The sequence below is a fragment of the Staurois parvus genome, unplaced genomic scaffold (genome assembly GCF_062004578.1).
Source record: "Staurois parvus isolate SC_StPar_1 unplaced genomic scaffold, SC_StPar_1.0 ptg000264l, whole genome shotgun sequence".
In the NCBI taxonomy this organism is placed as follows: Eukaryota; Metazoa; Chordata; class Amphibia; order Anura; family Ranidae; genus Staurois; species Staurois parvus.
The window spans coordinates 6,336,871-6,349,801 of NW_028318060.1; the positions used below are offsets into that span (position 1 = coordinate 6,336,871).

The 12,931-nt window shown below is 40.1% G+C and overlaps 1 protein-coding gene across 2 annotated transcripts in view; it reads left to right on the plus strand.

Moving 5' to 3' along the window:
- SMAP1 (small ArfGAP 1) overlaps nt 1–12,931 on the plus strand; it is a 369,562-nt gene that overhangs the window by 256,397 nt on the left and 100,234 nt on the right. For both annotated transcript variants that reach the window (XM_089681336.1, XM_089681337.1), the window contains one exon: nt 883–964. In XM_089681336.1, the coding sequence (XP_089537462.1) occupies nt 883–964 (82 nt within the window). The remainder of the gene's footprint in view (nt 1–882; nt 965–12,931) is intronic.

Here is a 12,931-nt window from a genome sequence, read left to right on the forward strand (position 1 = left end):
ACCTAGGATGAAAGGGAAATCTAGAGAACTTCAGGTATAAAATTAAAGACCATACCTTTCTGCTCCCAACAGAATAGTGTGCAACTGTCTGTGAAACCCAAGAGACTTTTATAGATCTAACAACTAATTCTAGGTACTGTCAGAGTGGCATGTTGCATGCTGTAACCTTCACACCTGAAGATCTGTAGGTAGGTGCACAGAGGTAAGCGTAGTGCTCATCATTACACTTACCTGACCCTTATCCAAGATTTTTTTTTATCCTGCAGTTTAAGGGTCAAGGACATAGAAGCTTGTGCCCAATCAGAGAAAATGGATAAATTCATAGGGAACATACAGCTATGTTCTTCCCTCTCTCCTCCATACAAACCTATTGTGTAAATACCATCTATACAGCTATATGTTAAATTGTGCCCTTGGGTTCCTAATGACTATTCATATATATCTTGCTTATACTAGTTTTTATAACCTGTACTAAAATGTTACCTGTGTGAGGCATGAATGCTGACATACCTTTATTCTTTTGTAACCTTATTTGTTAGAATTGCTGAGTATTTTATTTTTGCGCCAGCATTTAAAAAACCTAAACATGCTTTCGGATAATTTTACTACCACTACATTTTACTTGAAGATTCATTATGTCATTGCCAGCATCTAAAATAGGTCAGGGAGTTTACTTTTACAGAGAACTGATTCATTATGTTGCAGTTAGTAAATGTATGTCTTTTGGTAGTATCATTTTGAACTGCATTATATGTTCGAAAAGAACCTGGAATGTGCTTTTACAAACTATTACAGACTGTATTAAATATACCAGGAAAGAATAAATGTTCCGTTGCTTTCCCTTAAGTACCTAATTAATGAATGCTTTACTGCTTTTCACAGGTATTGAAAAAGGAGCCACAGTTAGAGGTTAAAGCTAGTCCAAAAAGAGCCCCAGAAATGACCATTGATCTTTTAGGACTTGGTAAGTAATAAATAATGAACACTCTCTGTTGTTACTTTACAAAATGACTACAATGAAACCTTAGCAGAAGGGAGCATCAAGCCTTTATCTTCCATATGCCAACTGATATTGTTAGCTGGGCTTGTAAATGGCATGATTAAGTCTGCTGAGAGCCCTGTATTAAAGAAAATGTTTAATAAGGGGGCCTGTTTCTGTCAGCAGTGCTGTCTCCACCAAAATACCAGTAATGAGCTCCTTGGGGAAGGAAAAACTATCAAAGTGATCTTCAAAGTCTTGTTGCATAATGACATTTTCACCATTTAAATATAACTTTTTTTAATGTAAAGAATAAGAGACTGGGGCAGTTTTATTGTACTTTTGTTCAATGCTTTTTTTTTTTAAACTGTCATCGTGTACTTTTGAGAGAGTCCCCGTTCCAATATTATGTTCTGAGCAAGTGTTTGTTGCCTTTATACCTTTTTTATGCAAGAGAGGATTGCTTTATTTTTACTTGCCTGTGTTACTTTTCTACTAACAGAGACCTATGCCTTCCAAACGTGCAAAAGTATTTTTGATAATAATTAGTATGTACTGTATATGTATATGTGTTTTAATTGACAATATTGCAGTGGTTTATATGTATTCAAAGAATAATGTAAAAAGGATTAGTATATTGGTAAACCCTTCACACAATATCTATTAGAGGTCAATGGGGTTCATTTATTGCACTGTTCCCTCTATGGGTGTCTTTGTTGTAGTACATTTTTTTTTTATATATATATTTATTTTGCCCTAATACTAAAAGCAAATCAATATTCAAATATATTGTATTTAGGAAAGGTTTTAGGAGATGGAAGAGTATTAATTATTTTGCATATTCAACATTTCAAGCTAACTAGAAACCCTTTTTTTGTAGCTGGGGTTGATTAGTCTTCTTTGTACATAGTCAGTCGTTTTCTGTGTCTGGCAGGTGTTTGAAGTCAGTGAATGGGCCTCTTCTTTGACTTTTGGCACTGATTCAAAACGCTCCTATACATTGACAAGTGTGCTTGTGAGGATTTCAGTACAAACTCTGTGTGCAGACACAGCTCAATCTATTTGCAGTACTGTGATTAGAACTACATACAATGGAATAATGAAAGGTAGTTGTCCAATAAGCCCCTCGAAAGGTGCTGGGATTTCTGCAACTACAGGAAAGCCTCAATCAGGGGCAAATTGAATTTTATATAGTGTGTGTATGTAGTGTATGTATATATAGTTAGGACAAAATCTACAGAAAGGCAGAATGCTATGATTTGTGAATCTCATAAACCCATATGTTGTTCACAATAGAAAATGGAAAACATATCAAATGTTTACACTGAGAAAATGTACTATTTTAAGGAAAAAAATAAGGTAATTTTGAAAGAGATGACAGCTCCACAAGTCAAAGTTGGGCTGGGCCATATTTGCCCTGGTGTAGCACTCCTTCTTTTAACAAAACTCTGTAAACATCTGAGGAGACCAGTTGCTGGAGTTCTAGTAGAGTAATTTTGTCTTGCCTGATATAGGATTCTGACTGCTCAACATTTCTGAGGTCTGGACTGCAGGTTCTTCGCCCAGAATATTGTTGCATTTACAAATGTTTAGGCATTATCATGTTTATTTTGTTTGTATTGTTTACAAGTGTAGAAACTAAAAGCCAAAACTGACACATTCAACGCAAAACTCCAAAAATGGACTGGACTAAATTATTGCCTCCTTTTCAAAATTTTATGAAATAATTGCATTTCAAGTTTGTGATGCTCCTGTAATTTGTAATTAAACTCACCTGTATCAATTTCAGGTGCTGACAATATAGACATCACACCGGCAACCAGTTAAAATGGTGAAAAATTGACTCAACGTTTCTGTTGTGCATCTGTGTTTTACATTTAGCATGGAGAAGAGAAAGCGCAGCAAATAATTGTCTGAGGATTTGAGAACAATAATTGTTGAAAAGCATGGACAATCTCAATGTTACAAGTCCATCTCCAGAGATCTTAATGTCCACTGTGCACAACATTAAGACGTTTACAGCCCATGGCACTGTAGCTAATCGGCCTGTACATGGATGAAAGAGAAAAATTGATCAAAGATTGCAGCAAAGGATTGTCCAAATGGTGGCAAAAGAACCTCGATCAACTTCCAGACAAATTCAAGCTGACTTTCAGACACAGGGCACAACTATGTCAGTTTGCATTGTTGACACATAAACATAAAGCCAGACTGGAGTTTATCAAAACTTACCTGAGGAAGGCAAAATCCTTTTGGGAGAATGTTCTGTGGACAGACAAAACACAATTACAGCTTTTTGGTAAAGCCCATCATTCTCCTGTTGTCAGAAAAAAGTTTCCTTTAAAGGAAAGAATACAGTCCCTACAGTCGAACATGGTGGATGTTCACTGATACTTTGGAGTTATTATTATTATTATACAGGATTTATATAGTGCCAATAGTTTGCTCAGCACTTTACAGTATAAAGGGAGAAAATACAGTTCAATACAAGAAAAATAGGAGGGCCCTGCTCCTTGGAGCTTACAATCTAGGTTGCTTTGCTGCTTCAAGCACTGCATGTTTTAACTGTGTTCATGGCATTCTGAAAACTGAAGACAACCAAATAATTCTGAGGTGCATTGTAAGGCTCATTGTCAAAAAGTTGGGTCTTACAGCAGGACAGTGACCCAAAGCACATGTCAAAAAGCACCCAGAAATGGTTTAAGACAAAGCGCTGGAGAGTACTGAACTTGCCAGCAAGGAGTCCAGATCTAAATCCCATAGAGCACCTGTGGAGGGATCTCAAAACAGCAGTTGGAAAAAAGAGCCCTTCCAATCTGAGAAACCTGGAGCAGGTGGCGAAAGAAGAGGTCCAAAATTCCTGTAGAGGTGTAAGAAACTAATCGATAGTTACAGGAAGCGATTTAGTTCAGTTATTTTTTCCAAGGGGTGTGCTTGAGGGTGCCAATAGTTTTCTCCAGTCCATTTTTGGTGTTTTTGCATGAAATGTGTCAGATTTGGCTTTTCGTTACAAACAAAAGAAATAAACACAAGAATGCCTAAATATTTGTAATTACAACAATTTTCTGGGCAAAGTGGTGCATTATCTGACAGAAATACAGGGGTGCCAATATTTTTGGCCATGATGGTATACACACTGTGTGTGTATATGTGTATATATATATATGTACATATGTATGTGTGTATATATATGTGTGTGTGTGTGTGTGTGTGTATATATGTATGTATATATATATATATATAGTATTGGGAAGCCTACCATTACGCGCACATGAGCTTAATTAATGGCGTCCCAGTCTTATTTTGTAGGGTTCAGTATTGAGTTGGCTCACTCTTTGCAGCTGTAACTGTTTCAACTCTTCTGGGAAGGCTGTCCACAAGGTTTACTAGTGTCTCTATGGGAATGTTTGAACATTCTTCCAGAAGCGCATTTGTGAGGTCAGGCATTGATATTGGACGAGAAGGCCTGGCTCGCAGTCTCTGTGATAATTCATCCCAAAGGTGTTCTATCGGGTTGAGGTGTCAGGACTCTGTGCAGGCCAGTCAAGTTCCTCCACTCCAAACTCGCTTATCCATGTCTTTATGGACCTTGTTTGTGAACTGGTGCGCAGTAATGTTGGAAGAGGAAGGGGTCATCCCCAAACTGTTCCCACAAAGTTGGGAGCTTAAAATTGTCCAAAATGTCTCTGTATGCCGACGCCTTAAGAGTTCCCTTCAGTGGAACTAAGGGGCCAAGCCCAACCCCTGAAAAACAACCCCATACTATAATCCCCTTCCACCAAACTGTACACTTGGGACAATGCAGTCAGGCAAGTACCGTTCTCCAGGCAACCACCAAACCCAGACGCATCCATCGGATTGCCAGACAGAGAAGCTTGATTCATCACTCCAGAGAGCGTGTCTCCACTGCTCTAGATTTCAGTAGTGGTATGCTTTACGCCACTGTATCCGACGCTTTGCATTGCACTTGGTGATGTAAGGCTGGGATGCAGCTGCTCAGCCATGGAACCCCATTTCATGAAGCTTTCTATGCACTGTTGTGCTAATCTGAAGGCCACACAACGTTTGGAGGTCTTTAGCTATTGACTCTGCAGACTGTGCGCTTCAGCATGAGCAGACCCCGCTCTATCAATTTACGTAGCCTACCACTTCGTGGCTGATTTTACTGTTCCCAGTTGCTTCCACTTTAAGAACAAGGAAATTTCATAGATGGACTTATTGCACAGGTGGCAACCTATCACGGTACCATGCTTGAATTCACTGAGCTCCTGAGAGTGATCCACTCTTTCACTAATGTTTGTAGAAGCAGCCTGCATGACTAGGTGCTTCATTTTATACACCTGTAGCCATGGAGGTGATTGGAACACCATTTTTCTCAGTAAATATATTTATAAATGTGCTGTTGACATGAAATGTTCACCACATGTCAGTAACAACCCATGCCACCCATACATGTAGAGAGACCGAAACAAATAAGTTCAGAAATTAAGTTGTGTGTAATAAAATAGAATGACGCAGGGAAAAAGTATTGAACATGCTTTCACATCCAGAGAGTTACATTTTGGTCCCATCTGACCAGAATATATTCTCCCAGTTTTTCACAGGCTTGTCTAAATGTTGTGCAGTAAACGTTAACCAAGCTTCAATATGCTTTTTCTTCAGCAGTGGAGTCTTGCATGGTGAGCGTGCATAAAGGCCATGGCGATTTGAGGGCATTACTTATCATTTTTCTTTAAAACAATTGTGCCTGCTAATTCCAGGTCTTTCTGAAGCTCTCCACAAGTAGTCTTTGGCACATGGACAACTCTTCTGATAATTCTTTTCACTCCTGTTAGAAATCTTGCGAGGAGCACCTGGTCATGGCTGGTTTATAGTGAAATGATGTTCTCTCCATTTACAGAGTATGGCTCAACAGTACTCACTGGAGCATTCAAAGGTTTAGAAATCCTTCTGTAACCAATGCCATCAGTATGTTTTGCAACAACAAGGCTGGGAAGGTCTTGAGGGAACCCTTTCCTTTTACCCATCATGAGATGTTCCATCATGAGGCCATCAGTTGAGACTGAACCAGCTGATATTAATTTGCACTGACAAGGGGCAGGATTGCTTTCTAATTACTAATAGATTTCAGCTGGTGTCTTGGCTTTCCATACCTTTTTGCTCCTCCCTTTCATCATGTGTTCAATACTTTTTCCCTGTATCATTCCATTTCATTGCACAACTTATTTGTTTTGGTTTCTTTGTATAGTTAGCTTTGGTTGTTACCGACATGTGGTAACAATTTCATGTCAATAGCACCTTTTAAAAATCTATTTACTGAGAAAAATAGTGATATGTTCAATACGTTTTACTTTTATTATATTGTACATTTTACTCTGGGGGGGGGGGGTTACCATAGGATGCTTGATACTTCTCTTGCTTTCGTGGAAATAAAACCCCACTGAATGTTTTCATCCACAAATTTAAATACATTTTTACAAGAACTGGCCATGTATACAGAATCTGTAACAGATTTGATTTGTTCTTTTGAATTGTTTATATATGGTGCACACAGGAACCACAGAGCACATAATGCAGGTTACATGTATATTGGCCGCAGTGGTGGGTTGCTGTAACGGAAGTTAATTTGGATACCGCATCTTTTATATGTACTACACAATTCTTCGATTTGGATCCCAAAGCAATGGTTTCAGAAGATAGATATTATTTTTAGAGAATCTGAAAGAGGGGCTTGGCCAGGATACGTTTTACGTACATTACAGCTACCAAAAGATCTGATGGGTTAGCTCTACCACAGAGAGATTTTCTTGCAGCACAGATGCAGCATTTGAGTAATTGTGAATCATTAATAGGTGTTGATTCATGTAGAGATATGATACTGTCATGTACTTGGCACAATATGTTAATAGAGGCTATAGAAGCATATTCCTTTTCTTTGAAATGTTCTAGATTACTGCTGTTAACAAAGTTGTGGAAATCAGTTAAGTCTCTGTTAGGTTACTAGGGATTTACTAAATGTTCCCCTCTTTAGGACAATAAATATTTACAGGAACTTTAAAGTATAGACATAATTAAAGAATTGGAAAATTATGGGGTAACTCTTCTTCCTCAGTTGTATAAATCCACAACATTAAAATTATTTTAGGAATTAACAGAGGAGTATGCTTTTCTGAATCAATCCTTTTTATAAGGATTTACAAATTAGACATGCTTTAGGTATGCAGTTTAAGGAGACCTCATTAAAATGGAGTGAGGAACTGTTTCTTCACTCAGTAATTTACACAACCTTCGTCTAAAGGATTGATTTCAGATTTTAATGCTAGTAAATATATAGCGGCATTGGAAGGGAATGCTGATCTTCCTGGAAGAGAGAGAAGGGTGGAAGACATGAGGAATATAACGAAAGTATATATTTAGAATCGGTGCCATTCGTTTCTTTGTCCCCTTCACTAAAAATCTCCTATTTTTTGCTGCATACGAGGTATCATACCCTCCCTAACTTGTTTAAATTTGGACAGCAGCTAGATGCTACGTTCCTGCGATACGGGGATCCGACTGATGATGTCATCCATATGGTCTGGAGATGCCCTAAATTATATAGGTTATGACGGAGGGTAGGCAGGACAGAACACACAGAGTAGATGGCAAACACACAAAGCTTTATTGAGACAAAAAATTACAGTCACTCAATGGGGGGATTGCCGGGAGGGTGGTCTCGCCACTAGGGGGGGACAGCAAGAAGGGGGCTAAAGCTCTTATAGTCCAGCACCAAGGGTAAAGGAAAATTCTCTGTGGCAGATTATAATCCGACAAGGGATCATCACAGCAACAGTTCAGGTGAAACGGGGAGACATATGCTCACGGATCCGACAGGGTGCCCGGTCTCCCAGGGGTAAGGTAATAGGACACAGGTACCTGTTGGGGTCCGGAGGTCTCTCCTAGGCTTAGGGGTCTCCGGCAGCTAACAGGCGGTCTCTCCCCTAGACTTGGGGTCTCAGGCAGCAGGCAGGCAATATCCCTTGGCTTTGGGGTCCCAGGCCACAGGCAGGCAATCCCCCTTGGCTTGGGGGTCTCCGGTGGCTGGCAGGCAATGCCCTTAGCTGGGGTCTCAGGTGGCTGGCAGGCAATCCCCTTAGCTGGGGTCTCAGGTGGCTGGCAGGCAATCCCCTTAGCTGGGGTCTCAGGTGGCTGGCCGGCGATCTCCCACCTAGGCTTGGGGGTCTCAGCAGAGTCTGGTCACGAGGGTCCCGCCGTAGCTGGGTTCCCTCCGTGACTGCACAGCGGAGTGGAATGCAACGGCCAGAAAGCCCAGCATCAGCCTTCTTAAGCTGATGCAGAACACTCTCCGGTCATCCTGGCAACTGTGGGCGAGCCGGGGCCGGCGTGCCTCATCGCTTGGCAACGAGGCACGCCCCCTGGACACGGGATGCGCTTCTCGGGAGCGTGAGCTTTGTCCAGGGTCATCTGCAAGCGTGGGAACTCTTTGTGCCCGTGCTGTGGATGACGGGTCCCGGAGGCGTCAGTCTGATGCCCTGGCCCAGAACATCCCCATGGGATGAGCATTGCTCAGATGCTTATTTAAAGCCCAGAAACGTATTGCGCAGCGATGGTTGACATCAACTCCACCAACCTGCGCAGAGTGGATAAAAGCAGTTAATGATGCAATAAGAAAGGAAGTTTGTCTGTATTAAACCGGAATGTTTTAAGGAAGTTTGCAAAAATATGGGGACCCTGGTTAGACGCTACAGGATTAACCCCTACAGAGATCGTAGCAAACTTTTATAAGTAATTTTGAATGTTAGGTTTTTATGGAAGGTAGAATATGTAGATAAAAGCACACACTGGTGTAAAGAAAAGAGATAACAATTGCAAGTTGTATTAAAAATAATTTATAGCACTATAATAAACAGGAATAATGTCTATTCATGGATAAATGCTTCATATTGTATAATGTAATGAATACTGAAGTGGTACACTAATTAGTATATCTGTTATGGATAAGAGGTTTTTGTTACATGTTGTCTGCGCTTTGTATGTATGGAAAAAAGACAATTTTTAATAATTATCTAATAAAAATAAATTAATAGCTACATGTAGCTTGGAAAATGCATGTAAAAGATGCAGTGAGCACCACCTGTTGTTTGGAAAGGAAAATACAACAGTTTCATATGCAATATTTCATATTTGGAGTGGGGGGAGGGAAAAGCAGTAATCTAATTTTAGTAATGTGGAACTGCACAAAAATGAATAAACGCATGATTGAAATGTATATATTTATAGTTTTACTTGCCAAGGAAGTTGTAACGCTGACCAGGTATTTCCTCTGCTAGTCTTCTAGATCACCTTGCTACTTCTTTTTTTATTTTGGGCAGAGTAAGGGAGAGTTATGACCCATGTAAGATATATTTTGCCCTCTTTGCCCCACTGGGGAGATTTACTTTCACTTCCTGTCCCAGAGCCAAAACAGGACATGAGGAAATCCCTGCAATTTAAGGGAATCTCTTGGGGACCCCCAGGTCACCAGAACTAGTGTCCCCATTGGAAGGTATGTCCTCTATTACTTTTTTGGGGACAGCTGAAAATGTGGGGTGTTTTTACTTTCAATGACAATGGTAAACGGTACAAATAAAAGTAAATCTCTTTAACAGGGGCACAGACTACAATAAAAAATGACAGGTTTTCTAATCTCTGTTCTAAACCCTCTATCCAAAACTTGAAGAAAAATTTGCCTTTAGTTATACATTAATGCTCTGTGAATCAGCTTACTACTGCTTTCTTTGCTCCATTCATTGTGATGCCGATACACTGCCAGTGAGGAAGCTGGAGGGAAAGAAATGACATAGGAAGCCAATTGGTGAACTAGGTGGATAATTAGGAACTACATATGTTACCTGTCAACTGGGCAGTGGGAAACATATGGAAAGCACATACGCTGCTGTATGAAATGATACGTTTTGTAGATAAAACTATGTACAACAAGCTGCCCCAGTTCTTGTACAGTGCATGCTCTGTACAAGACTTGGTGCATGCACAGTATGAGATCACACAGGCAGACACTGGTGGCATGGCCTTCCCATGGTGCAGTTTACAAAACATTAAATTTCGAGGTTACAAATGATGCGTATGGACAGATATGTGGTGCTGCATGTACCATGTAGTTTTGTTTGGGGGCTAGAGGTCTATTTTAAATGCTTACCTAAACATTCCTGCTAGATTGGATAAATAGAAATAGAGAGATTAAAAAAAAACATTTATTTTTCATTAAGGAACACATGATTCATTATTCAATCCTGACTTCATCTACATGCTAATGTAGGCTAAACAAAAAAAAAACACAGTACCACCCTAATGCTCCAGAAGATAAATCCTGTGGCTGGTGACACAGTATGCTGGTGCTGGTCGTGATATAAGATTTGTCAGGCTTCAGCTCAGTTCTCCACCCATAGAAGACCCCCCCCCCCATGCATGTAGCCCATGTGGGGCTTAATTATAGAGGGAATCATGGCTACAGACGTGGTTATAGCATCATGAGCTACAGACAAAAAAAACATTGTCCAGTTCTGTTTTCTAGCCCAGTTGACTTATGTGGTAGCTCCACCTATTTCTCGGCCAGGGGCGGACTGACCATTTGGAAACTCGGGCACTGCCCAAGGGCCCGGGGTCAGTAGGGGGCCCTATGAGATGCCCCTGGTACCTTTTTCATAGGGTTTTTTGAGTTTGGGCAAGGACACAGGGGCCCCATGATCCCCTATTGCCCGGGGGCCCCATGAGTTGTCAGTCTGCCCCTGTTCTCGGCTGATCTTAATGCAGACTGCACAAAACAGTGACTTAAAAAATAAGTCATAAATATTCATAAGTAACCTGGCAGCTAGCATTCTCCTGTCCATATAGTGCCCTCTACCAATCCTAAGTATAATGCATCTGCTGAGTGTAGCCCGCACAGGAATTGCATGCACATACAGTGGGTATAGAAAAGAATCACAATCCCCCCCTCCTTTTAAAATAATCATATTTAGTTGCCTTGCAGCCTGAAATGGAGACACACAGTTTTTTTGTTTTATTCAGCTGTATTTACTCAGTGCAGCTTCTAACGTTTGAAAGATAAAACACCAACATGTCGGAAAAAAAAACAAATAAATTAAACTGAATTTTCAGTCCCTAGTAATGCAACTGAAGCAAGCAATCAACTATGGATGGCAAGACACTGTCAAAAGATCTCTGGGATAAAGTTCTGGACAGGCACAAGTCAGGAGATGGATTCAAAAACATTTCAAAGGCTTTATCAATGCTTAGAAGCACAGTGAAGTCTATTAGGAAGTGGAAGGTATTTTTGGTGCAACACAGACCCTCCCTGGATCAGGACGTCGCTCCAAACTGGTTGAAAGAGCCAGGAGGAAACTGGTCAGAGAGGCTACCAAGAAGCCTACAGCAACTCTGAAGCAGTTGCAGGAATTTGACAAAGGGTAGTCATTGTGTGCATGTGTCAACAATCTCACAAATTCTCTACAAATGTGGCTTGTGTGAGAGGGTTGCAAAAAAAAAAAACCCACTACTCTTTAAAGAAATTTTACATGCAGTCACGACTGAGCTTTGCCAAAATGTACCTTGAAGATTCAGACCACATGGAAAAAGGTGTTTTGGTCAGATGAGACTAAAATTTAATTATTTGGCCTCATCATTAAACTATATGTCTGGTGGAAATCCTATACAGCTCAACATCCAAATAACACCATTCCCAAAGGGAGGTGATTCTTTTCTATACACACTGTATGTCCCTCGCTATTCTTGGACTCATGACGGCAGGATGTGGTAAAGAAATGCTTAAATATAAACAGCTCCAGATGCATTACTATCCTGTAGTATATATGAACACTCAGGCTTATATCAAAAGCAGGGCAACAATGAAAATAAATACAGAAAAAGAATGAACAATAAAAGAATTACCCTGCAATCCAGCTCACTGGAAACTAGATCCCATAAAAACCTTATTCCTTATGCAAAGCTGAAATAAGACTTTTTTTATTTATAAAGCCCATTTTTTAAGTAAACAATATAATAGAGAATCATAGAAAGATAATGTATATATGTTTTTAGACAGCTGGGAGTAAGATCGTATGTATTAGCTTATAAGAATTTTGAGGTAGCTTTTCCGAAGCGCAAACATTTTACAAAAAGAACTGAGATACTCATGTATATATTACACAATGCCTTGAAAAAGTATTCATACCCCTTGAAATTTTCCACATTTTTGTCATGTTACACTCAAAAACGTAAATGTGTTTTATTGGAATTTTATGTGATCGACCAACACAAAGTAGCACATAATTGTGAAGTGGAAGGAAAATGATAAATGGTTTTCAAAATGTTTTACAAATATCTGAAAAGTGTGGCGTGCATTTGTATTCAGCCCCTCTGAGTCAATACTTTGTACAACCACCTTTCGCTGCAATTACAGTTGCAAATCTTTTTGGGTATGTCTCTACCAGCTTTCCACATCTAGAGAGTGAAAGTTTTGCACTTCTTTGCAAAATAGCTCAAGCTCTGTCAGTTTGAATGGAGAGTGTCCGTGAACAGCAATTTTCAAGTCTTGCCACAGATTCTCATTTGGATTTAGGTCAGGACTTTGACTGGGCCATTCTAATACATATGTTTTGATCTAAACCATTCAATTGTAGCTGTGGCTGTATGTTTAGGGTCGTTGTCCTGCTGGAAGGTGAACCTCCGCCCCAGTCTGAAGTTTTTTGCAGACTCTAACAGGTTTTCTTCTAAGATTGCCCTGTATTTGGCTCCATCCATCTTCCCGTTCACTCTGACCAGCTTTCCTGTCTCTGCTGAAAAAAAGCATCCCCACAACATGATGCTTTCAGCACCAGGTTTCACGGTGGGGATGGTGTGTTCAGGATGATGTGCAGTGTTAGTTTTCCGCCATTTTGCTTTTAGGACAAAAAGTTC